At 34.9% G+C, this 27,776-nt stretch overlaps 2 protein-coding genes across 5 annotated transcripts in view; one reads left to right on the top strand and one right to left on the bottom strand.

Annotated features, from left to right (window-relative positions):
• LOC109051110 (calcium and integrin-binding family member 2-like) overlaps nucleotides 1-10,593 on the top strand; it is a 30,138-nt gene extending 19,545 nt beyond the window's left edge. For all 3 annotated transcript variants that reach the window (XM_042753709.1, XM_042753708.1, XM_019068660.2), the window contains 4 exons: nucleotides 3,682-3,793; nucleotides 7,825-7,972; nucleotides 8,176-8,371; nucleotides 9,764-10,593. In XM_042753709.1, coding sequence (XP_042609643.1) covers nucleotides 3,682-3,793; nucleotides 7,825-7,972; nucleotides 8,176-8,371; nucleotides 9,764-9,785 — 478 coding nt within the window. In that variant the 3' untranslated portion in view covers nucleotides 9,786-10,593. The remainder of the gene's footprint in view (nucleotides 1-3,681; nucleotides 3,794-7,824; nucleotides 7,973-8,175; nucleotides 8,372-9,763) is intronic.
• Nucleotides 10,594-17,686: 7,093 nt separating this feature from the next.
• LOC109051268 lies at nucleotides 17,687-26,738 on the bottom strand. 2 transcript variants are annotated; one of them, XM_042753215.1, is made up of 10 exons: nucleotides 26,670-26,738; nucleotides 26,164-26,280; nucleotides 23,314-23,406; nucleotides 21,776-21,918; nucleotides 21,188-21,351; nucleotides 20,743-20,832; nucleotides 20,306-20,471; nucleotides 20,026-20,187; nucleotides 18,474-19,115; nucleotides 17,687-18,331 (listed from the first exon to the last, which is right to left on the bottom strand). In XM_042753215.1, the coding sequence occupies exons 3-10, from the start codon at nucleotides 23,354-23,356 to the stop codon at nucleotides 18,287-18,289; spliced, it is 1,455 nt and encodes a 484-aa protein (XP_042609149.1). In that variant the 5' UTR covers nucleotides 23,357-23,406; nucleotides 26,164-26,280; nucleotides 26,670-26,738; the 3' UTR covers nucleotides 17,687-18,286. The 2 variants fall into 2 exon arrangements, with proteins under 2 accessions (XP_042609149.1, XP_042609150.1); XM_042753216.1 differs by lacking the exon at nucleotides 26,670-26,738 and having other exon boundaries at nucleotides 26,164-26,474.
• Nucleotides 26,739-27,776: the final 1,038 nt, after the last annotated feature.

The raw sequence follows: 27,776 nt of genomic DNA, 5'->3' as shown, positions 1-27,776 counted from the left end.
AATGTTGTTTTTTGGTTTGCAAGGTGTTTTAAATGGTTTGAGTGTTATTGTGTCCTCACTAAGGTGTTCTGGGTGTTTTAGTTTGTTCATATGTGGTGTCTAAGGTGTTCTAAATGGCTTAGAGAGTTGCTGTCTGGTTGCTAAGATATTCTGAATGGTTTAAGTTGTTTCTGTGTTGTTGCTGAGATGTCCTATACTATGTGGTTGCTATGATGTTCTGAGTGTTTAGGTGTGTTGCTATGTGGTTATTAATGTGTTTTGAGTGTTTAGATGTGTTGTGATGTGGTTGCTGAGTTGTTTTGAGTGTTTAGATATGTTGCCATGTGGTTGCTGAGCTGTTTTGAGTGTTTATTATTAATGTGTTTTGAGTGTTTAGATGTGTTGTGATGTGGTTCCATAAGTTGCCATGTGGTTGTTAAGGTATTTTGAGTGTTTAGGTATGTTGGTATTTTGTTTTTTTGGTTTTTTTGGTTTTTTGTTGTTTTGGTTTTTTGTGTGTTAGTTTTTTTTGCCAAGTTGTTGTTAAGGTATTTGAGTGCTTAGGTGTGTTGCTGTGTGGTTGCTAAGGTATTTTGATTGTTTACGTTTGTTGCCATGTGGTTGCTAAGGTGTTTAGAGTGTTTTAGAATAGTTAGTGTTGCTATATAGTTGCTAAGGTGGTTGCTAGTTGGTTGCATTCTATTAGTATAGGAGTTCTTCCTTCAGTCTAAGTTTATGGGAATATTTGGATGTTTTATTGTTCACCCAACAAAATTGTACATCTGATGGATTAGAAAAGTAACAGCATGAATCTCTCCTCCACATTATTTGTGGTTTCAGTAATGTACTTTCTTTATGGTGCACTCAAGTGTATAATGCACAGCTTATCTGAGTTATGTCTACCACTTGAGTTTTGTTCTGTCAAATCTCTTGCAAACCTTATTTGCATAAGACCTCCTACTTCCAATGGCTCATTCAGGGATGTTGATTTCTATAGTTCCGAGCTGTCATCTAGTGTTTAGTAAGTACTTTCAGCTCTTATATAAGATGCGTCAGCCCGGTTTGATTCATGTGGATGGATTGTCCCTCTGCAATGACAGTGAGATTGGTTTTGATAACAGGGCCAGTGGAGCACAAGAAAAAAAAAAGGAAGGTCAATGGCTGGCATAATTGATTGATTGTTGTTTTTTATCTTCATAAAACACTCCGTTTTTTCTGTTGTTCACAAGTAGTAGCATAATAATCCGCCAGGCTGTTATGCAAGGTTAGCGTAGGGTTATCGGCAATCGTTATGAATTGGCTTGTATTTCCTTGCATCCTGATTGGACGCCTGTGGTGCAACATGAGATTTGTCTCTTTTCTTGTAACTACAGCAGATACAAAATACAGTATTCACTGAACAATCGTCAATACTAGAAATATTTCCACAGCCTCGGCTAATAACATGTCTAGCAAAGGTTTTTTTCTGAAAACATATTATCATGTGTCATATTATAAATATAATGGGTGGCAGTTATTGTAATGTGTGTATTTGTTATTAACGTCTGCAAACTTAAGCAATCACTAATCACATGTTTAATCACCTCAGTGTAGTTTACTACAGTATAGTACAGTATGAAACTTTTTTTATAGTCATGGATGGGGATATGCTTGTTTTTCATGCAATGGGAGATGTGCTTCTTTTTTTCTTGCAATATTTCACTTTAGCCGTCTATGTTTACTTAAACATTACATTTTGATTTTGTTTCTTGTAGCAGTATACTGATGTACAGGTGCATCTCAATAAATTAGAATGTCGTGGAAAAGTTCATTTATTTCAATAATTCAACTCAAATTATGAAACTCGTGTATTAAATAAATTGAATGCACACAGACTGAAGTAGTTTAAGTCTTTGGTTCTTTTAATTGTGATGATTTTGGCTCACATTTAACAAAAAACCCACCAATTCACATTCATCTCAACAAATTAGAATATGGTGACATGCCAGTTAGCTAATCAACTCAAAACAACTGCAAATGTTTCCTTAGCCTTCAAAATGGTCTCTCAGTTTTGGTTCACTAGGCTACACAATCATGGGGAACGACTGCTGATCTGACAGTTTGTCCAGAAGACAATCATTGACACCCTTCACAAGGAGGGTAAGCCACAAACATTCATTGCCAAAGAAGCTGGCTGTTCACAGAGTGCTGTATCCAAGCATGTTAACAGAAAGTTGAGTGGAAGGAAAAAGTGTGGAAGAAAAAGATGCACAACCAACCGAGAGAACCGCAGCCTTATGAGGAATGCCAAGAAAAATTGATTCAAGAATTTGAGTGAACTTCTCAAGGAATGGACTGAGGCTGGGGTCAAGGCATCAAGAGCCACCACACACAGACGTGTCAAGGAATTTGGCTACAGTTGTCGTATTCCTCTTGTTAAGCCACTCCTGAACCACAGACAACGTCAGAGGCATCTTACCTGGGCTAAGGAGAAGAAGAACTGGACTGTTGCCCAGATGAAATGAGAGCAAGTTTTTCTTTCCTACACAAAGCTTCATCCACTTTCTAAATTGTCCTGTGTCCCTGCGGTCCTGATTTTTACTGAACATCTGCTATCATCTCTGTGCAAGTTTTTTTTTTTTTTTAATTACTGCTGCAAAGGCCTATTACAGTGTCCGCTTCCCTCTGTCTTGTTGCCATGCTCAGAATGAGTCATCAGTTCACGTTTGCTGGCAAGCTTCCAAAACTCTTTGTGCAGAACAAATAGACAAAGCAGCCTTGTGAAATCTGCCTGCTTAGTCAAGAGCATTTCTAATTCCTCTTATACTGAGTGCTTAATTATGATGAGTTAGTGTAATTAACAATTGAGTTTCACAGAATGTGTGAAAGGCATTTAGTTTTTACCATTGAGGTTTACCATTCAGGATTAGATATAAACTAATGCTGAAGGAAACTAAACGTTGTTTCTTGTAATTTGTCAGCTTGCCTTTTGCATTAGTTTTTATTTTATGTATTTTTATTTATTTGTTTATTTTTGCTGTCATTGCATCAACAAAAAAACAAAACAATAAATGGGTTGTTTTGTTTTAATTTGTTTGTTTGTTTGTTGTCATTTTATCACCAAACAAAATATAAACATTTTCTATTGTTGTTTCTTTGTTTTTCCTTTTCTTTTCATTTTGTTTTTCTTTTGTGTTAATAGATTAACGTAAAGTAGTTAACTAAAACTAAAACCTAATAAAAATGTTACTTAAAATAAAATAAATGTTTACTGAAATAAAATAAATATATTTAAAAACACTTTTTTTCAACTATTTGCCAAGAAGACATTTCTATTTTTACTTGAAGTACTAAAGTAATAAAAACTAACTAAATAAAAACTAATACATAAAATAATAAAAACTGTAAACTATTAAAATAACAAAAACACTCAACAAAATTACTAAAAATAAAATCTAATTCGAAATATTACAAAAACTATAAAATTATACTAAAATAGCATTCTACTTGACTCATGATATCTTATATCTTGTTTTTCAGTAAATAAGTAAATTTAAAATACCATCACTCAGGACTGTGGTCTTTTCAAATGAGCTATTTTGTTTCATTCTCCTTTTTGTGAATAAAACAAATGAGATCTTATTCACAAGGTGATCTAAGCAGAAGTCACAGGAACAGCGATGAACTGCCGTAACCAGTTCTTACTTTTTTTCTGCATTGCAGCTTGCATGGAAGATACCACGAGCTGGCTCCACATTTGGTTCCAATGGACTACACCAACGACCCTGATGTAAAAGTCCCTTTAGCCCTCATAGTCAACATGCCGGAACTGAAGGTAATGCTAACTATTCACTATAGAACTCCCGTATTAGTATATAACAGCATAAGTGGGGACAGAAATATTTCCGTTCTCTTGTTTAAGCAACATGATGCTTGTGCAATGACCCTCTCTTCACATTTAGCTTATATCAGATATAATAGACACTAGTTTTTATAGGGCAAAATTGGTTTTTAATGGCCACGCTGGCTGGGCTGTTTATATGACAAAGCACAAGCGGTGGGAGCGAGGGATATAACACCACTATGCTTGTGAAAGTTAACGCTCCATGAGATGATGCCGTTTCAGCAAATTATGTTAGCGCTTTTGATATTCTATGGTTGTAAAGACACATACGTTTAATCAGACTACAGCGTCAAGAGATCGTTTATAGGATTAGCCAATAAGAACATTTGCATTATGCTAGTATTAAAGTAATAATGATGTTACTTTGTAGAGGTAACACTTTATTAGTGCAATTCCTGAACTGATTATTGTAAAACTCTTTTCACGGTGAAAGAAAACTTTTATAATGCTAGCAATATTTCAAGATGAACGCAAACTTGACTGAAGCAACTTAGGTTTACTTTATTATCCATACATCATTTTTTAGAAATATATTAAAATGTGAGTATGAAATATGATACATAAGGAGGAATCTTTTGAGGAATCTTTTTAATCATCATTGTATTCCATTGCATTATATGTTTTGCACCACAATAAAAATACAATAGAGCTTTGATCATAAAGCTGTTTTTTTGCATCATCTTACTAAGATATATTATTGGGAGATAATGTGTTTTGTGTTTTGATAAAAATTAAATATAGATTTGATCTTTGATCTGTTTTTTAGCGCAAAAAAAAGGAGGCGTGTTCCGGCGCAAACAATCCCTGGTGCTATTTTGCTGTTCCATTAAAACAATTGCGCCACTGACCAGAAAAAACCTAGTCTAAAGTCAGTGGTGCGTTGCGCGTTGTTCATTATGCTATTTTAAGGGCGCATGCTTGACCATAATGTATAGCGTGCACAACGCGCATACACTTTGCTCATGTAATCAAACACAGATGCAACAGTTATTTTTTGCAAATCATAAATTGTTACACTAAAAAAATATTAACACATGAGATGACGGAAATCATTGTGGTGTGCCACGAAGATGTGAAAAAATAGGCATAAATCTAGCTTACAAATTATTCAGGCTAATTGTAGTAATTAAGGATCAGACCTGTTTGCCCAATAGTGGCAAGACATATATGTACATCATCAGTCTCCTCGGCTGTGAACCGCTCCTGGCGTGCGCCTGGTAAATACGCCATAATAATAGCAAGCAATCCATAATGGAACTGTGTGCACCTGCTTTTAAAGGGAATGTTGGATGACATGTCGCTCTGATTGGTTTTTTCTTTCATGTTACGGCCAAACCTATGATTTGTGTAGTTAATTTAGTTCAACCCATTTTAGATTTGCGCCGGGCGCAAGAGCCATTTATCCCGCCGGGAAAATAGCAACAGCGCCGAGACCCCGCCCACAAAGTTACTTGCGCTTCGCGCTTTGACACTTGCGTTTCAGATCGTTAAAAATAGGGCCCATAAAGAGTGACGTGATATTTATGTGCATTTTAATCTTCTATACTGTTATAAAGATCAAATTGATTTACATTACAAGCTATTTGATTTAAATAAGACATATGCACCTTTTTTCTAAATATTATGTCTAAAGGTTCAATCTAATAATAATAAAAAAAAAAATAGTTCAGTAGAGCTGAGGATCCATTATTACGATCATATCGCTGATTCAATCTCACCTTTGCCTAATAATTCAGACCCAACCCTCAAAATTTGCTGGATGTTACTGCTCCAGAATGAGCCCCATTATGTCCCCCTTGCTGGAGACATAATTTTACCGCCCTCTAAAGCCGTCAGATGCACGAAGGAGCTATAAACCCAACCCTAGGAGGTGGATGATTCTGATGGAGACCACTCAAGCTGGGATTGATGGGGCTACGACAGCTTCCAGTTTGCAAAGATCCTCTCAGCCTTCGTAAAGATAAATCTCTGACCTTTCAGTCTGATAATTAGCCTTTTTGTGCAGAAGTAGTGTGATTTAACACATCAGAACATTAGAGGGCTGTTTTCTTGACATCCACATTGATGGATGTTTTTTATGATGTTGCACGCAGTCTAACCTAATTTTCTTCAATTTGAATGAATCCAATCTTATTTCAGATTCTGAAAGTTCTCTTTATATGACACTAAACCTTGCAATCCGATTTCATGTTCATTTACATGTGCATTACATGTGTTCAGAAACTAGTAACATAATGTCAATTATCACAGTTTTTGCCTTGCTGACATATAAAAAAAAATAAAAATAAAAATAAATAAATAAATAAGATGAAGAAATGAATATCAGAAGAGGTTTTTAGCAAATATTCAGTCTCCTCCACTGACAAGTTTGGAATATAACGCATGCAAATATGAACCATGGTACTGCGCATATGTGCAAGGTATTTTGAAATCAAATTAAGAAAATAGCATGATTCAAGTGCCAGATTATTTTTCTTTTACAACTTCTAATCCGTTGCTGAAGTTTCATTTGATAGCAGTGTTTACATGAAGGCTATTCAGTATGATTTAGTCATCAATACAGTTACTAACAGATTATTTGGTTGAATGTAAAGTAGCTAATCTAAATTATCATAAGGTGAACTGTGGTGCTTGCTATGGCTTATACTTATCACTTGAGCAAACCTATAACCTGAAATAACATATTACACCTCAAATCCTACATGTAAAGCTTGCTATTTTGACCTTGCAGATGGTAAAACGGCACAAAAATATCACCTGGGATAGTTATAATTGTGCACAGGATGTTGAGTGTTTAAAGCGGAGCGGAGACATCAGGGTTGATCTTGCTCTGCTGTGTTCATGCTACTGTTCCCAGAGCTGTTGAGTCAGCTAGTAGTACAGGGCATAAAAATTCCTTTAGGCCAATAGCCAATAAGAAATATATGGGCGCCAGTTTGGGGAGTCAGCCTTTCTACATTTTATACATGACTCACTCAGCAAAACTCCCTCTGCTGCACACATGCTTATGTACAGCCATACATTTGCACTCTATAGCTAGGCCTATATACAATCTACAGATGTTTTTTTGCATCTACATTGATTTTTAAGGGAAAATATATTGTCTTAATAATTAATACTGCTCTGGGTGTATTTTCACGGTGTGTGTGAGTGTGTGTGTGTGTGTGCGTGTTCACTACTCACTGCTGTTTGAGTGGACTTGGATAGGTAAAATGCAAAGCACAAATGAGGATGGGACACTATAGCCACAGGTCATGTCACTGTTAGTGAAATATAAAAAATATTAAAAACAAATAGTGTGGTATTATGTGGTTTCCATGGTATTTTTATGGTTGCACCATTGTACCTTTAATCGTAGGTTTCCATTAGAATATCCATATAAATTTTGCACAGTGTTTTTACTCTTGACTGTTGCTGTCATTTTCAGTCATTGAAGTTAAGGTGAAATAAAATTTAAAATAAATAGATGGAAAAAATGAAGTTGAAGTACTGAGAATACTAAAACTACAATCAACATAAAATTGAAATATTCTGTTGAAATAAAAATAATAATAGCAGTTGCAGCACACTTCAGAAACCCTCCACCTTCCCCAGCTCCACCTGTATAGATCTGCTACAGGGTAATTACATGTATGTTATATATGGAGATTATTTCATGTATGTTATGTATGTTATTTTCGACATGCTCGCAGTAGCATGTCTGTAAATGTATTGGCAGTAGCAAGTCGGTACTTGCTCTGCTGCAACAGAATTGTAGCAGATCTATTCCAACAAGACCAAACATATTAACATTGCCATGTACATTACCATGCTAAACTCTTTAAGAGTTGTCATGACAGAAACTCTATAATAGTAAATAGAGAGATCATACTAAAAAAAAAAAACTAATATTGCAGCCTCTCTAGTTCTTTTTATAGTGTCATCCCGTAAACCTAATAAAATATTCAATTTCTGTTTTCTAGGAGAATCCGTTCAGGAATCGGATTGTGGAATCATTCTCTGAAGACGGCAAGGGGAACCTCAGCTTCAATGACTTTGTGGACATGTTTTCAGTTCTCAGCGAAATGGCTCCAAGAGAACTGAAAGCCATTTATGCTTTTAAAATATATGGTAAAAGTTATTTTTTTATTAACTCATGTACAGCCCACAAGAACAAAAAAAAAAAATAATAATAATTACAATGTGATTTTCACAGTGCACAGTTTTAGAGGTTGTAATAAACATTTATATTGCAACTTTCATAAACGCTGCAGCAAATTTAAAAACATGAATGCCTTTTGTAGTTAATTCTTATCTTCTTGTTTTGTTCTTAGACTTCAATGTGGATAATTACATCTGCAAGGAGGACTTAGAAAAGACTCTAAACAGGTTAACGAAGGAGGAGCTGACACCAGAGGAGGTTATTCTGGTGTGTGAGAAGGCCATTGAGGAGGCCGACCTGGATGGAGACAATAAGCTCTCCTTTGCCGACTTTGAGAACATGATCTCCAGGGCCCCTGACTTTTTAAGGTAAGAACAATAGATGTCATAAAGTGACTTATTTCCTCAGATGCATTCTATTCAGAGTTTTGCTTATTATACAATGTAATTTAAAGTTAGGGTTTTGGTAGTTCAGTCTATCTCAGATGGTGGAGAATGCGGGCACAATTCTCATTATATCATTTCATTCATCACTAACATAGATTGAATTAAATAGTCAAATCTAACTCAAAAATGGCACTTTAATTAGTGTTCTGTAGTGTTAGCTTAGCAACATGCTAACATCAGACTCATTGAAATCTATTGAAATAAATTGCAAGTTGAGTCACTATTTGAAAGATGTGTAGATTTCCTGCCTGTGTAGAATTTCCCTTTGTAGTATTTTTTTGGATAGCATGCTGCCGTTTGTACTTACGCTTATGTACTAGTTACTAGTTTGTACTTCACAGAAATGATGCTCATCATTTAACTGGGAGTTCATGTGTTCATATCAGACATACTAAGTCCTTATAAGTGTAAAGTCAGTTATGCTAGTTGCTAAAGTTCTAGTTAGCGTTCTACTCTGGAGGCACACTGCTATATTTTGGCTGCAGTGCGCTTAATTATGCGTTATAGGGCAAGAGTTCTTCTGCTTGGCTTTAACAGGCCTTTTTGGACTGCACAGCTGTGCCTCACTGACCACATGATTGAGAGGGACAGGAAGGTTTTGTATCATCATTTGGAGACCTGGATGCCAAACAAATCTAGAATTGCATTCAGCAGCTGCCAGTCAAAGATAGAATTACTTTCTTGGACACTCACAGGAAGTTAACGTAGAAGGGATTTATGCCCTTAGCATTTTGCTGACTGTAGGTTTTTTGCTACTTAAAGGTGAAGTGTCATTTCTGCACTAATAAATTACATAATAAACAAAAGAACAACACTGTTTGTATGACTCAGCAATTTAAAACTTTAATGGGAAAATGAACCCATAAATCAGATCTCATATACACATTCATTATAGAGTTTAAGGATTAACAGTGCTACAAGAGACACTTTTGATTATGTTTCATTTTTTATTAATCTTTTGTGCTTATTAGGGTTAGTTGTTAGTTTGACTATTTACTATTTTTTTTGTATTATTTCAACACAAATACCTGTGTCTTATTTATTAAACACTCACAATCACATGAATAAATTACATTTTAAAATACATTACAATAGAAAACTAAAATAGAAAATCCAAATTCATTTTAGAATCAATTTTTCGAGTGGTTAAGACTAATGCAAATCCTAAAATATATCCTGGGTTTCACTTTTTTTGGACTTCGAAATGATGCCATTGCTTTAGGGACATGAAATGGCATAATTCGATTGTGGCTGGTCCCTTTTTTATCTTTAATCTAATATGCTCTTTCTGTCTGTCATCTTTCTGTACTGCAGCACCTTCCATATACGAATCTAAATTGGCTTCAGTGGAAGACACCAGTGCTGATGTTCCTTGAACAGACAAGTCCACATCGAAGGATAAACGTCTACTGTTGTATTCCTTTGATTTTTGGAAGCACACTTGACAGGATTACTGACAAACGCTTGGCTGTTTCATTACCAATGAAAAGTGTGGATCAGAAATCCCTTGTGTTTTCAGAGAAAGTAAATGGAAAGTTGAGGCCTTTTGTGGGTTTGACCCACACACCTCGTCCTGGAGTAAAACTAATGTGGATTGTAAACCACTTTTATGGGCTTCTACCAATGTCCGTGGCACATTGGACACAAATTTAACTCACTCTCCCACTTCTAGGACTCTTATTTGGGATCAAATAAATCATGGGACAGTTTTCATTCAGGAAGGGACAAACAAACTGGACAAGAGAGTGAGAGAGAGGGCTACAAGCACATTATTGGCATCAGCGCCACAGAGACAGTGTTTTCTACAGCTATGCAATCTTTCTCCATAAAATGCATGAATTAGATTATGTTCCCTAATGTCCCGACAGCTTTGCCATTTCATAATCTAATTGCTTATAGAACTGGAGCATGACGACAATCATATCTAAATGTTCTCCAGTTGAATGAAGGGCTCTGTCATCATATATTCTCTAATTGTCCTCTCTGTCATTCGCTCTCCATGTATTTGTTCCACCTGCAGATCCCTCTGTCCCTTCTGTCCTAACTTTAGTGTTAGTGTCAAACTGTCTCTTACCTTTTTTCAGTATTTGATGTGATAGAGGGCATTTGACTTAACTTTTAATAAAGGTTTTCTGTTGATTGTTGACTGAGTGCATCTATTGATATTTTGGGGTTAATGCTTGATTTTGTGACAAAATGTATTATTTAAAGGGATAGTTCACACAAAAATTAAAAGTCCATCATCCTTTACTCACTCTTATGTTGTTCCAAACCTGTATTTTTCTTCCGCAGAACACAAAAGAGAAAATACATACGAAGAATGTTTACATCACTCTTACAGTAGAGCATGTAGTCCATGTGACTTGTGCGCTATATTACAATTTTTATTTTTATTTTTTATTGAAGGACAGATCATTATTTATGACACTGACAATTTTGACCTCTACTGAAGGGTAAGTTCACCCCATAGTGAAAATTCTGTCATTAATTACCCTCATGTCATTCCAAACCCATAAGGCATTTCGTTCATCTTCAAAACACAAATTAAGATATTTTTGATAAAATCCGAGAGCTTTTTGACCCTGCATAGACAGCAATGCAACTGACTTGTTCAAGGCCCAGAAAGTGATTAAGGTCATTATTAAAATAGTCCATGTGATAAAAAAAAAAAAAGTCAAACATTGACACGGGAGAGAAGAAATTGTTGAATAAAGTCGTTATTTTTGTTTTCTTTATGCACAAAAAGTATTCTTATAGCTTCATAACATTACGGTTGAACCACTGATGTCACATGGAAAATGTCCTTACTCACTTTCTGGGCCTTGAACATGTCAGTACCAATGCTGTTTACGCAGCGTCAGAAAGCTCTTGGATTTCATCAAAAATATCTTCATTTGTGTTCTTAAGATGAACAAAGGTCTTACAGGTTTGGAATTAATTATATGATGGGTTGGTAATTAATGACAATTTTCATTTTTGGTTGAACAATCCTTTAAATCTCAAGGCCAATTTATACTTCTGCGTCGGGTGCGCGTAGTAGATACGGCGTAGCATATGCATTGACGTGTACCATACGTCGTACCCTTCGCCGTACCCTGACGCGCACCTCCTCAAAAATGTAACTACGCGTCGCGACGACGCGGACTGCAAGATCTGTGATTGGTCGGCTTGGTAGTATCACGTTTCCTCCTACGCATTTCCGGAATGATCTTCTGCACTCTGGACCGCCCGCCATTTTTAAATTCCGAAATTCAGTGAAGAGCCAACATGGAAATGGACCAAGTGACCGAGCGATTAATTGAAGAAGTGAGGAAATACAGCCATCCAGCTCCAACATGATCCGCTCTCTTTCAGTCGCCATTGTTCGTAGAAGCCCGCGAGGATCGAGGAATGTAAACACAGTGGAACCCGCTCACGTCAACTAGCGTTTCGGCGGTGTAACTGCAGAGCAAAACAGACATACGCAGAAGTATAAATGCTCACGGCGGCGTAGCCTACGTGCGTAGCCTACGACGTACACTACGGCGTACACTCGACGCAGAAGTATAAATTGGCCTTCATTTGTGCTTCATTTTGGGAATTAAAGGGTTATATTAAATAGTTGACGCCCAAATTAAATTTCTGTCATCATTTACTCATCTTTAAGTCAGCGGGGTCCAAAACAACTTTGAATGGACAAAAACAACACCAAGACATTTCTCAAGTCTTCTTTCATGTTCCACAGAATTAAAAAAAAAATGTTTGGAACAACTTGGGACAACACAGGACTGAACTTATTATCGGGACAGTCCATCTTGAGCACAGTGTGACTTGATCACAATGGTAGAGTTTTCTAGTTACCAGCCTATTCCTAATTACTTACTGTAAGAGATGCTTTTTATTATAAATATTTGAACTGTTCATTGTTGCATATTTGAATATAATTTAGCTGGATTTTTGTTACCCCTGTCATGGCCCTGCTGTTTCTTTGTCCTCTTCTCGTTCTAGTTCAATGCCCCATGCAGCTGCGAACCAACCAGACTTAACATTAAAGATGGGCCGACAATTATTCTTCAGCCTACCCTGTCGTATTCCACTTTAATGACTTTTTAAGCTGAATGAGATCGCTAGGAGCAGTGCTGCCTCAGCACTCGTATGATTATACACAGAGCACTTTGAGCACAGTAAAATCTCCACCCAGAGATGCACAGAGCTGTCCTTGGCCATATTACTGTAGTTCAGCTGAGGATTTACTGGGTCAGACACTTCTGTCCTTTTAACAGAGTCCAACATTGATTCAAATGCTTTAGATTGTTTTTCAAGAAAATGTTGTTTAATATGTAAATGTATATGTTGTGCTTCATTTTTGGGGACGACAGGGTGAGTATGTGATCCTGCTGATCTTGTAATGTCTTACAATGCATGATGTCCAGTCATACACTGACACGTCTAAGATTTATAATGCTTTATTATTTTCATATTGGGTTGCCATGGGATTGCTAGATGGTTGCAATGATAGTCTAGGAGTTTGCTATTGCGTTGCTAGGCTGTTTTGGCTGGTTGCTAGGTCAGAGTTCCACCTCAAGTAAATAGAAATAGTTGATATCTATTATGTTTGTATAATAAAAGTTTGTATGGTAGTTCAATTTTTGCAACTCAAACATGCTTTGGTAAATCCTAATTATGACATTTAAAAAATAATGACATTCCATGTCATAATTATGAGATTAAATTTGGTCTTTAATGTCATAATGTGTTATCTCATAATTGTGATTTTTTTCTTTTTCGGCCAGTTTTACTAACAGCGCTGGCACAAACCGTCTTTAGGTGTTAAAATAGACCTTATTGAATATGCTTTTATAAGAGTTTCCCTTTCAGATGCAAAATTTATGGGAGGAGAGTAATAAATTGAATCATGCAACATGATTTACTAACGTTTCTGCTTGTCAAATTACTGGTATTTTTTTAACACCCCAAAAAAGCATCTCTTAAACTATTTTGCTCCCGTAATGGCTGCATTTGTTGTTGCTAGGAGGAGGCAGAAATTTCCATGCCCATCATTGCTGTTTTGGAATTGCATTCTTGCACTATGTTGCCCTATTTAGCAAATTTGGCCCTTTATCTTATGTAATAAATGTTTCTCATAATTTTGACCTATGTCACAATTTATCTCATAATTTCAACTTTGTTGTCATTGATTTGATCTCATAATAGTGACTTGACATAATTATGACTATCTCATAATTGTTTGTCATAATTTTGATTTCAAATTTGTCATCATTGACTTGTCATCTTGATTGTCTTAGTGTGTCATAATTATCTCATAATTGTTTGCCATAATTAAAAATTTTGTAATGATTATGAATTTTTTTCATAATTTCAACTTTGTCGTCATTGATTTGTTGTCTTTATCTCATAATTAAGACTTTTGTCATAATTATGACTGTATGAATTGTTTTTTTTTTTTTCATGAAACTGAAAACATCTCATAATATAAGTCTAACATATTAAACTAATTTTAATTCATGTCTAAAGCAAAAAGTTTAATATAAGCACCCATACAGCAACAAAATAAAGGGATAATTCACCCAAATATAAAAATATTTTACACACCCTTATGTTATTCCAAACCTGTATGACATTCTCTCTTTTGTTGAAAAGTCTTTGTTTTGTTTTGTTTTTTGTCCATACAATGAAAGTCAATAGGGTCAGGGTGAAAAAAATACAGAATTTTCATCTTGGGGAAAACAGTCCCTTTAAATAGTAAAAAAAAAGCATCCATTATGTGAAATAGTTATGGTTTCTCACATTGTTTTCATCATTAGACAAGTATTTGACATATACTGTACCAGAAACAACTAAAATGGACTTTAAAATAAATACAAATGCACTTAGACTTTTGTTAATGGTCAAAAGATCCCATTAACAGATCTTACGTAAGCCATGAAAATGCTTCTCAGACATAAAACAAGGCATGCCTGGATGAATTGGTGAGGGAGCATTTTGCCGATATCACGGCGGTGTGCAGTCATTAGGGATAACGCCGCCTGCGCTAATATGCAGTTAATTCCTCATCCCGTTACCTCCAACTCCCTTTATGAGGACTGTATTAAAAACTCCAGTAGGATGTAAGTGCTGATGATGCGCCTCCGTTAATTACGGCTCTCACCCTGAGCATCTGCTGATTTAGATGTGCTTCTGTTCCAGTCTGATACAGCCACTCAGGTTGCTGACAGTAATGTAGGCATTAGAGCATTGATTTTTCTGGGCCAGGGCATAAAATGGGACATCAGTGACTCACACATGCGCAGTGGTACACACACACACTCTCTGAGCTGGCCTTGGCTGCCCTCTAATCTTATTAGCCCAGTGATGTTTGCCAATATGGCATCCCAAGAGTTTCAAAACAATCCATTTTGGGTTTTTTTAGAAGCCAGTTCGATAACAAAGGCAGGTTATATATCAGTATTACTGGATGTGTTCAAGTAATGGCTTTTTTGTCAGGCAAACACGGTACGCTAATCTCCTGATCAATAACGATAAACAAGGAAACACGATACGTTTGTTTGAGTCTGCAAACACATCATCCTAGGATTTACACAATGCTTTTACATCCAATTGTGGAGTGTTACCATTAGCTTTAGCATTCAAAATGTCTATTTTGGCACTGTAGCCACATGCTAACTTGATTTATCACAGTAGCATGTGATTCTAGATAAGTGGTTTATCCGAAATCGCCCTCTCACTACCTATTCCCTTTAAAGGAAACGAAAATGAGTGCGCAAAATTGGAAAATTGCTTGTAAAAACCGTAATTAAACAATTGATAATCAATTATAAAGGAAATTGAGGCCCATTTACACCAAGGATGTAACAATAAAGATTTAGTTTTAAATGTTAATGACAGAGGAACAACATCATTGGAATCACTTTTTTCCAACTGACGATAAAAACATTGGGAGCCAATCACAAAGCACTTCGCATCGAACTTTGCAACTTTTTAAAAAAAGTTTGTTCTGTATCCACCTTTTTCTTGTCGTAAAAATGGGCGCGGCCATTTGCAAATTCTATGGGTCTGGCTTCCCGTCTCATCTGCGTCCACTGCTAACTATTTGTAGCTGAACAAAACAGTTCGTTTTGCTGCTTGATATTGAAAGTTGGTGTTTTCTTGTCGTATATTATTTTAATGTATTATCTTAATTATGAACACACTGGTTTGTAGTGCAAACAGTTCTACCGTTTACTGCACTTTGTTATTCTCCTCGTTATATACCTATGACGGTTAATGATACGAAAGTCTCACCCATAGGCTTACTTCCGCGTTGAAGAAAAAGGTGGATAGTATGAATGTGTCAAGGTTTATGTTAATAGATAAGCATTGCATTAAGGAGCTGTGTCCGAAATCACATACTGAGTAGGTACTACCTTTGATGAGGAACAAAATTTGCAGCTGTTCTATATAGTATGATTGTGTGTAGTATAAGTGAAATTTGTACATACTTCATCCGCCATGTTGACCTACAGTGTCTGTTGTGTTTCTTCACTGCCATTCAGAACTCCCCTACGGTGGCCTCATGGGATATTGGATGTGGAATTACTGTAGATTATCTGGGTACTTTACAGCAACTGTTTTATTAATACTAAATTCAGACAAACTAATCTTTCACATACTGCTTTACACCTGCTATATTGTAGGGAAGTATGCATATTTGGCTACAAGGTTTAACTGGTTAGCTTAGCCACTTTAGCTCTGCTGATATGCCATTTATTTTACTGTATTTCTGCTGATATGTCTTTTAGGATTAACTGTTTATATTATTCTTCTTACTGTGTGTGACACTGCTGCCCACAAAAACCAGATCAGTCACCGCTGGCAGCTTTATTGTCCCCTTTTACATGAAGATCTTGTCCGACACCATTTGGTCCCTCGAGTTTGTGCGTAAGCGTGCAAATCACAGTCTTGCTTCTCCAAGGAGTCAGAAAGGCCACTATAAATTTCCTCCAGACATAAATCACATGTGAGGATATCACCTCTACTCTCTGTAGGGAGTCAGGAAGTTTCTAGGGAACAATCATTAATTTGTAGTTGTGCCTGATTACTATGATCAACAGTCCTATAATTTAAATCCATATAGTTATCCATACACTGTTTAGCTTTTTTTAAGTACATTTTCTGAGCCAGCTGAAGTTTGTCCTTAATTGACCAGTCATGGTTGTTTTATGTTGCCTAAACTTATTTTTCTACAGGATGTGACGTACAATAGCTAGCAGTGTTTAAAACAGTTTAAGATGGTAGCTCTGGTCTTAGCTGTTCATTAACTGGTTGCTAATAATTTAGCAAGCGCTAATGAATAAACAGAAAGCTAAAGCTGTTTACAGAGAACATGACTCACTCACTTCATGAGTAGCTGGTTGTCCTAGCTTAGCAAGCATCAATTATAAATAAACAGAAAGCTATGCAGTGACATGACTTACCAGTCATATTGTGACTACATATATACTGTATGAGATGACTGCAAATAGCTTAGCAAGCAAAAAAAAAAAAAAAAAAAAAAATGCTGGTTTACAGATACTCACCTCAGCCATGTTATGAGTATTAACTGGTTGCTACTAGCTTAGCAAACAAAAGTAATGAATAAATAACTAGTTTGCAGATAATGTGACTTCAGCCATAAGTATTTGCTGCCAGTATGAAAATTAACCATCAATTTATTATAGAAAAATTGTAGTTACCATGATTTTTGGTGGACTGATTACCATTCGTGTGACCACATGGTTAAGCTATGGTTAGTGTAGCAAAACCATGGTTAATTTGTAGTTACCATGCTTTAACTATATTAATTATATTTGCAGTAAAACCACAGTAAAATTCCGAAGGGAAGCACCATTAATGAATAAATAGATACCATTACAGATAATATCTCTGTCACATTATATTTGTATCATATTTGTCACAGAGATGTAGTTATCTGCTGTAAAATGAATCATGGTTTTACAACAAATTAAAAAAAACAACAACAATACTATAGTTGGTAACCACAAATGGGTTTTACGCTATATATATTATATATATTATATATATATATGTGTAGTTTTGCTAATTATATAGTACATATAGTTATATTTTCTGTTTTTTTTTTTTTAATGTTGAATTCTGTTTTAAATAGTATTTATTTACTCGTTTGAAGTGTTTTTACTGGAAATCTGTTGTTTGAGATTATTAACATTTCGTGAAAGACCATAAAAGCAGGACACAATGACATCATTTGTTTTAATGGTTCCAAAAGTTGTACTGAATCTCAAAAGACAGATGTGCACCTTCACAGATGGTCTCTGTTGCCGGCAGGTTCGGTCATTCTGAAGACTGTAAAGTTTAACAGCTTCATTCCCAATCTGTGTATTAATAATTCATGGTCAATAAAGTTGAGATGAAACAAGAATTGTTGTGCAGTAGGCATAATAGTGTTTTATATCAAGAAAATATGAGAACTTACAAATCCTCAAAAACCCTTAGAGTGGCAAAATATCATTATTTTATTACACATCATATACAAATTCCTGAACATTTCCAACACACTTCTGTGATTCTAGCTTGTCGTTGACATCAAGACACAATATATATATATTTTTATTAAGTTAATAAATATTCTTGTAACACATAAGAGTATTTTAAAAGTAACAAATAAAAGTTTCACAAATAGACATACAAAAATCCAGTGAAAAATATAGCTGCACTATTCTAGTATTCAATAATCAGAAGTAGCTTCAGTGGACGGAAGTACATGCATGTTTGTTAACGACTGTTCTTCATTAGTGTAATGTTATGATTCACGTCAGTGATGATGTTCATCTGAAGAGGTTATTTTTTCCAGTATTTGGGGGAGTGCCATTTCCATTTCTCAGTCTACAAGAAACAACAGGTATGTTATTAAAGTTATCATGATGTAACCCGTCATAATCATCTCAGTGTTTCCTAATCTTAAATATTACGTTCCATTAAGCATTTTGAAATTTAGGCATTTTCCATATATCTCATCAACACTTACCTTAAGGGGCTTGGCAGATAAAATCTGCTTGGGTTTCAAGTCTGTTAGCGTTTCGTAAGTGTTAGTGTGTGATGTCTCCTCTGCTCTCGCTGTAGGCCGTGAATCGGGAATCTGCTCATACGTGTCGTCAACCAGGAAGTGATTTGGAACGGGTTCAAGAGGCACCTCGGCATACATAACATCTCTTTCCTGTACGTTGACCTTTGACGTTCTTGTGTTTCGGTTGCCATGTGTTCCGGCTAACTGATAAACCGATGAATTGCACAGTATTTCCAAACCTGGATTGGTGAGTTGTTCTCTCTGCATGTGGGAAGACATTTGCGGTTTGCTTCTTCTATTAAAGTGTCCTTCTTCTTCACTGTCTGCATCCAGGAAATGCAGGGATTGGCTTCTGCAGTTCGGCACTAAGAGCTCAGAGTAAATGGTTCCTTGGTGTGCGGCAGAAACTTTCTGTAGCCTCAGGGCTCGGGGTTCCCCTCGGGAAGCTGTAAGTGAAATGTCTTTGCCCTCTGTGGGCGTTCTGGCTCTTTCTTTGGGCTTCTGCAGGTCTATCAGTGTGTACAGCACGTTTTCTGGGCTGTGCTTTGCTTCTAAGGAGGCGGCTTTCAGAAGAGGGCCTTTTCTTGGCACTGGCGGCACTGCCTGTGAAAAGGAATCATAATTATGCAGATGTTAGGCCATGGTCAGATGTTTAAATGCATGAGGCAAGTTTTACTAACAGCTTGCGCCAATGCAAACCGTCTTTTGGCATAAAAATAGGACTTTCAGGTTTTACTAAAGACGCACAGTGACGAATTAATGCTGAAAATGCGTGGAGAGTTATTTTTGCGCCTGACCTTATTAAATATTTCTAGGAGTTTCCCTTTCAGACGCAAAAATTATTCAAATGAATCACGCAACGTGACAATATTTCTAGGAGTTTCCCTTTCAGACGCAAAAATTATTCAAATGAATCACGCAACGTGACTTACTAATGTTTGCGCTCATCAAATCACCACTGGCGTGTTGAAGGGCATTATTTTTAACGTATTAATTTAAAAAACTATTTTGCGCTTGAAATGGCTGAATTTGTTGTTGGGAAATCCTCAACTGCAATAGCCTTCATTTTGCTATATTCATTTGTTGGCCTCCAGTTCTTTTCAACGTACTGTGGCTTATTTATTTATTTTTTGTTTATTCGCAACTAAGCTAATTTGCGCTGCACTTGGTATATTGCGTCGGTCAATATGTAAATGAGATGTTGCGTCTGTGTTCTTTAATTTGCGCATTGTTAGTAAATCACCCGCAGATATTTCCACGCCCATCGGCGTTGTTTTGGAATTGCGCTCTAACGCTAATTTGCCCTGTTTAGTAAAACTAAATGAAGTATGCATAGAAAATAAATACAAATAAATACTTACATTAAATCGAACAAATTAATAAATACATTTAAATTAATTAATTAGTACAAATAAATTATATTTAATAAAATAATGAATTTTGTATATATAATAGTGAAACAAAAGACAATTATTGCAAATTGAATTGAAATGAAATGGCAAATGTGACATACGGGTGTGTTTCTGTGTCCTTTGGGCGGCAGGGCAGGAGGCTGCAGTGTCTCGTGGGGTTTTTTGCACTGATCGTCCCAAATATCCTTCGCAGCTTTAACATTTACTCCTGGCTTCTCTCTCAGGTCAAAATGAATCACATCATAGAGCTCGCTTATGGATGACTGCAACACAACACATTCAAGATCAGATATGCACAGACAAAAAATAAATAAATAAACAAAAAAAATTGTATGCATAATAGGCTATATTTTATTAAAATATGCATTATTATAAATTCACCTCAAAACATGAGAGTGTCAGATATTCTCCAAATGGCTCAATGGGTCTGGTCTTGTAATATTCGATGAGGCTGGTGAGAGTATCATGCATCTCTGTGTCGCCCGTCACAATAAAACGCCCGTCTTTACTCTGGTTGATGACAAAGTGCCGACATCGATCACGACCTCTGAAAAACAAGGATTTCGACTGTTCAAATGGATTCAAAAATACAACTCAAATAATATTTTAAAAATTATTTTAAGAACCATTAGCATCACAAGCTAAATATTAACCCCAGAAATGCTGGTATTCAACAGAAATTTTGCATTTTAAAAGCTTGCTCCCGGGTTTAAAGGAAATGCAAATATCTGGGTCGTTTCTGAGAAATAAAAAACAATGCTAAATACCTACGACCTTTATAGCCCTTATTTTGTTTCTAAGTGTGAAGACACACTTACTTGTATGACAGAATGTATCCAGTGGCTTTATCACTGAGCCGAATGAGGAAACAGCCAAGTTCCTTGTCTCTCAGATGCTCCTCTGCATCCCTGTGAAACACGAAACCACAGGGAATTATGAAAGCGGCCCAACTTTGAATATTGCTTACATAACAAGATTATAAAAACCGAAAGGTACAAACATAACGCTTTCGAAACTTGTGATTCACTCTCAAAATATAAAAAGGGGGTTTTCACAAAACTTAAAACTCTAAAGAACCTCTTTCTAGGTTTCACAGATGTTCCAAGATGCCAATAACAAACCGTTGTTTTTAAGAGTCCATAGGTTCAACTAACCCCATAACAAGAGAAGAGATAGCAATAAAGCTGTCGTAACAGATAGTATTACTTAAAAAACCATCTATGGCCTCTTCTAAATGTGGATTTTCTCAGAAACGCTTCTTACTTTCTGCTGATAAATCCTTGGAACCATTCTGGGAAGTTGCCGTTGTGGAGAATCAGAGGTGCCTGGGTCTCTGTAAACCACTTGAGTGCCAGTTCCCTCAGCCTGCTCTCAGTGCTTTCCTGGACGTCTCCTTCGGGCTGGCCGTGGTCCATCCTCACACGCTCCTGTGTCAATACAGAAAGGCAGATGAGACAACGGCACCAGTTTTGACACTGCAGGTCCACACAAACAGTCTCATTTGCCTATTTTCCCAGCGACGTCATAAAACGCCCGCGGCTGTTTCAACAGAGCCATTGTTTGTGTTTATCACGCCAGAGCCGAGTCAGTTCGGCATGGTTACGTTTTACCGCACCAGGTACCTTTTCTCAGGGTAAGTGAAACGGCCTGAGGTCATGTAAATTTCCTGTGAATTTTGTGTATCGATACATCTCCGCTCGCCAACTCATTTTACATCATCTTGGAAGTTTAAATTAGATCACATTACAGCTGCGTAAAAACAGACGGTGTGTGTGAACCTGATGGGAAATGACTTCATACTGTACATCCAGTAGAAGTCAGCTTGCATTTAAGTGTCTGAATTCCTTGTACCTTTAAGCGAAACATCAGGCAGGAGTGGAACCTGTGAGGTTTGGGCCTCCTCTGCTCCATCGGATGTGTTCTTGTGAGGTAGTTGTGCTGCTGAGATTTAGAGCTGTACTGTCTTTTGCAGTGTCCGCTGCTCCATAGAGATCCTACAAATGGACAAACGTCAGTTCACTTCATTTTGTTATGGGTTCCTTTTTTCTGTTTTTAATTCAGAATTCAAAATGCATAGAACATGGCTTATATATCAGCGAATAACAGCAGGAATATTTATTAATTTTGTTAGTAAGTTAGTTAGTTTAACCGATTTCTTTTCTTTTCTTTTCATTTTTTTTTCTGTGGAAGATGTAAAGTTTTTTGTTAACAGTAAAGATTCCATTTTTTATTTTCTGTTTCTGTATTTTTCTTTTTACATTTTCGTCTTATTTATTGATTGAGTTGTTGTTGTTTTTTTTGCTTCTTAATCATTTTATAGATTTTTTTTTAAGACATCAGATAACTCAATGACAGAATAGCAGGTTCTTTTTTCTTTTGTATTTATTTATATGTTAAATTATTATATTAAAATATATAAAAATAAATATTCAAATAAAAATGTAATTTTCACAAAATTAAAAAAAAAATGTTCTGTAAAAAGTTTTAAATTGTTTATGTACTTAAAGTTATGTGGGAAATTATTCTGTATTTTTAAGTGTTTTTTCAGTATGTTAAGTATTTTTGTTTATTAATTCAATACTTAATTTACATTTTATATACTTGTATGTCTATGGGGCATTTTTAAGTTATTTTTAGTGCCTTTAACTTCATTCATTCATTCAGTTAAATTAATGTTTATGCACTTAAAGTTATATGAATCATATTTAGTATTTTTTTAGCATCTTTATTTATTAATGCTTAAAATAAATTGTACTTAAAGTTATATGAATTATTTTAGGATTTTAGTTACTTTTTATTTATTTACAAATTAAATTAAATTAAAACCCTAAAGTTATGTGGATTTTATATATATATATATATATATATATATATATATATATATATATATATAGATAGATATTTAGTATCTTTATTTATTAATGCTTAAATTGAATTAAACAATACATTATTCTGTACATAAAGTTATATGAATTATTTTAGGATTTTTAGTGACTTTTTATTTATTTAGAAATTAAATTAAATTAAAACCCTAAAGTTACATGGATTTTTTTTTAGTATCTTTATTTATTAATGCTTAAATTGAATTAAACAATACATTTGTATGTACATAAAGTTAGCCCATATGAATTATTTTAGGATTTTTAGTGACTTTTATTTTTTATTTATTTACTAATTATTAAATGAAATGAAATGAAATTAAAACCCTAAAGTTACATGGATTTTTTTTATCTTTAATTTCACACTAACACACAATTTATTGCTATATTCACAAACAAAAGTTGAACAAATATTACACGTAGTATCATACCTAAATAATTCATTAAAAATGGATGTTAAAAAATCCTTCAAACCATCTTACAATCTGCAGCAGTGAGAGCCGAACGTACCTGTTGGTGTGCGCTGATGTGTGCAGTGTGATTTGAGTGTCATGTTGCTGAAGATTAAGACTGTCCTCAGCCTCTCACGCGTCTGTTATAGTTCTGAAAAGCAGGAGGACATTCTGAAGGTGTGTTGACTGTTATACCTCGCTGACATTCACCTCACACGTTGTTCCACGCAGGGTTCGGAAAAACAGTGTTATAGAGAGGGTAAGACACTCAGCTCACGTATGAATGACAGCGCGAGGGAGGGAAGGAAAAAAACACAAACATTCTCACTCAGATCACAGCTTACAATTTCCTGAACAGAAATGGAACACGCAGAGGAAAGAAATGTGGTCTCACTGCGCACACACACACACTTTCTGTTTGTATGGTGGGTTATGTACTTGCAGGAAATCGTAACTTCAAGAAGCTGCATAGTGGCAAATGATCAAAAAAAATATATAACAGTGGCCATGAAACATATATATTGCATATATACACTTACTGTCATACTTAATGTCTGGATGGCATTACATTACATACAAAGTGTTAAAACATGGCATTTAAAAAATATATTTTCATGCAAATAATTTTTTTAAAGTATGTTTATATTTAATATATTACAAAAAATATTAATACATTTGGACACTTAAGCCAAACTTAAAATGTACTAATATAATTATATTTATGTAAATATAAATGAAGTTTGATACTACACAATGCTTGAAAATTCAGAAAATTTATATAACAATATGTAAATTATTTAAGAATTATTTATTAGTTATTACAATACTTTATTATCTATAATCTATAAAATTAATATTTATAATGTATATAAAGAAATTCAGAAACTTAAGCCACATTTAAAATGTACAAAATAATATAAATAAATTTATATTTACTTTATTCTTTGTTTAAATATATCACAAATATTTGTGTAAATTTTAATGAATTTTGATACTACAAAATGCTTGACAAAAAAATTCACAAAATTAATATAATATACAATATATGAAATATTTAAGAGTTTGTTAATTATTACATTAAACAAATGAAATCAAATGTATTTACTTTATTATCTATAATCGATAATATAAATAATTATAATGAATATAAATAAATTTGTAAATTTAAGCCACATTTAAAATGTACAAAATTAATAATATAAAATAAAATATAATAAAAAACATTAAATATGTGTAACATATTTATTAATTGTATAATAAAAAAATTAAATACATTTTGTATAGATATAAATAAATGTATATAATGCGATTATTTATAATACAATAAAATTTTAAAAATTAAAATATAATTTTACATATATATTATCTACTTATTTCATAAATTTTTGTGTGGTTTAAGTATCAGCAGATCAAACAAGATTATTAGACCATTTCTGGCTGAAAGTACTAAATTAAATCTTAAAATCAGTCAGTTTGATGGAAATCAGTGTGACCGATGCCATCACGTTACATGTTACAGGATCAATGACTGAGTCATCAGGGTTAAAGTGTGTGTACTGTAGCGCTGTGGTTTTTGGTCTGATCTGTTCTCCCCACCCCTCACACGTGGGACAGCATCCTCCTCAGAAATAATGTGTGTCGCGCCGGTGGACCTCCCTTCAGGGTTAAAGTGTGTGTCTGTGCTGCTGTTTTTTTTCTGTTTTATGTTTTGTAGTTGTTGGGGTGTTGTAATTTTTTTTGATTAATTTATTACAACAACATATAAACAACAGTTTGGTGTGGGACAGTTCACCCAGAAATGAAAATTCGGTCATTTACTCCTTGTATCATTTCAAACCCAATGCTCTTTCTTCCATGAGGCACAAGGAGAAAAAGGCCTTTCGGTTTTAGCTCTAAGACTGTAGTTTGTGTGACGGTAGACACCTACATTCTTCCTAACTTCCTGTAATGTTGAAAACATGGAATTGTTCTTCTGACTAATAAGCCCTGTTTCAAAAAACCTTCATCGGTTGTGCTGTGGAGGAGTTGCTCATCATTTCTACATAAACAGTATAATCTGACTTCATCCGAATCGGTTTAGCGAATCGTCACGGCTTTGAACTTTAGATAAATAATGTGGTTGATGGTGTAAAAAAAGACTGATGCACTTCCATTTTAAAAGTGTGGGGTTGGTAAGATTTTTTAAAAGACGTCTCTTAGGGTCACCATTTAATAAAAAAAAATACAGTAATATTGTGAAAAATTATTACAATTCTAAATAGCATGTGCTCTATTTGCATATATTTTAAAATATAATTTATTCCTGCGAAGCAAAGCTGAATTTTCAGCATCATTACTCCAGTCTTCAGTGTCACATGATCCTTCAGAAATCATTCTGTATACTGATTTGCTCCTCAATAAATATTTATTATTATCTTATTCATTTTAAGGATTCTTTGATGAATAGAAAGTAAAAAATAACAGCATTTATTAGAAATTGAAACCTTTCATAATCATATAAATGTCTTTTTTATTATTATTTATTCTAATTTAAGATCAGGATTTGCCTTGTCCTTGAAGATTTTACTTGCTGAATTGATTTTAATAAATCAAATCAATAAAGACAATATGCTTGCTTATAATTCTATGTATTTTGTGTTAATTAAAATTTGATTGTGCTGACAAAAAAAATACAAAATGTCAACGTTGCATGTGAAAAAAAGATTATTTGGAGTACTTTTTACAATTCAGTTTTTCTATTTAAAATGTAATGTTACTTGCCATTTCTCTGTAAACATTTTTTAAATTCACTAGTGTTTTAATAGAAAATTTACACATTTTCTAAATGAAAATTGCCCTCACAACCGAGAACAAAAAAAAAAAAAAAAGGCATCAGCTATTTGTTGTTGAAGTAATAAGTCACGTATACCTTCTAAGCGTCACAACTGACACACTTGTTGTTGACTGACCCACTTGAACCTCAGCAGACAGAGGCCAGAAGCTGAAACACGGGGGTAAGAGGAAACTCGCACTTCTCTCTGAGACACTGTGGAGGAATACAAGCCAGACAGAGTGACATTCAGAAAGGTCAGACAGATGTGTGTTTACAGCGGAGGATGTCACAGAGACGTCTGTTCGCTGCAGATCTGTGCCAGCTTTAAAGATCTGAATCTTTTAAGACAACCACCACGAGAATAAAACCAGAGCTTGCTTCATTTAATTATTTGAACGATAAAAACAACAGCCGCGTTGTTGTGATCACAATCGTACGGACTGAAACGGGACTTTACACCGTGGATTGACTGCTGGAAAGTGTGTTGTGATAGTTATCGTTATCGTTCTTGGTGTGAACGGGACTTCACACCGTGGATTGACTGCTTATGCAAAATAAACAATGTTTAAATTGTTGCCCAATTTAATGTGGGTTTCTTTTACCGTTTTTCCGACGGCGAATGAACCAGTGTGTAACCTGACCCGCGTCAGTAGAGACAGATGTCACGTGGATTGTGTGATCTGACCCGCGTCAGTAGAGTCTGTAGCCTATTTGATTTTTATCCAGAAACGGCAGGGCCCCCAATTCACTAAATCCGCCCCTGCCTCGAGGAAAGCTCTGCAGGAAACCGAAGTGTTTCCCTCTGCTTTCATCTCTGTTAGTTTAACCGGTTAAAGTTAATGTTTCATCACTCTGACAGAGTGTGAGGCTGAACATCAGATACGGAGATCCGGAGGCTCTGCTGTAAGTGTGCCTGACTATCTGTCAACGGTCAAAACCATCACACGGTTTCAGTCACGTGAGCTGAACCAGTCCTCTCTTCACATTTGCATCTCTTTCATTCTCTGGATGGGATCAATCTCTGTTTTAGTGTTTTAGGGGGTATGCTTATTATGACATTGAATATAAAATGACATTGAGTCCTCTCTTCACTTTTGTGAAATTAAATTGAATGGTTTGTTGAATTAAGTCTTGGTAAGTTAAAATATACATAGATATATAATAATATTTTAGATTTAATGGTCATTGACTTTAGACTTATAAACATTAATATAATCATAATATGTAAAACAAGCATATAAAAAAAGTTGAATTAAGGAAAATATGGCCCCGACTATATTGCCTGGGGCCCCCAATTTTCCTATGTAAAACAAGCATATCAGGTTAGACGGCAAAGAAAAATGTGGCAATGTAGTTTGTTTTTGGAAGTGTTAGACTATTTTAAGATATGCCTAGGTGTTTTGTGGTTAGAAGTGGTTCAATATAATAATAATAATAATAATTATTATTATTTTATTGTCCATCTTTTATTTTATGGCTTTATGTCAATATCATTATTTTTTTTATAATAATTATTGTTTTTTTATTGTTGATCTTTTTTTTTTTCTTTATTTTAGTATTATAGAGTATTATATTATTTTATTCCCTTTTATTTATATGTATGTATAAAAAACTTTTATTTTATTTTATTTTACCCCCAGAGAGTATTATATGATATGTCCTGGTGTTTATTAACCCTTTAACTGTCACCCCCCCCTCCCCCCCATTTT

Source organism: Cyprinus carpio, chromosome B25 (genome assembly GCF_018340385.1).
Source record: "Cyprinus carpio isolate SPL01 chromosome B25, ASM1834038v1, whole genome shotgun sequence".
Taxonomy (NCBI): domain Eukaryota; kingdom Metazoa; phylum Chordata; class Actinopteri; order Cypriniformes; family Cyprinidae; genus Cyprinus; species Cyprinus carpio.
Note: the sequence above shows the minus strand (reverse complement) of the source record. Positions and strands in the feature narration are given on the sequence as shown.

Coding starts and splice junctions, on each gene's coding strand:
- LOC109051268 (XM_042753215.1), bottom strand. CDS start 23,356: ATGACACTCAAATCACACTGCACACATCAGCGCACACCAACAG. Junction 21,919..23,313: donor ACATCAGCGCACACCAACAG/GTACGTTCGGCT, acceptor GTCCATTTGTAG/GATCTCTATGGAGCAGCGGA. Junction 19,116..20,025: donor AAGGACACAGAAACACACCC/GTATGTCACATT, acceptor TCCTTTTCACAG/GCAGTGCCGCCAGTGCCAAG.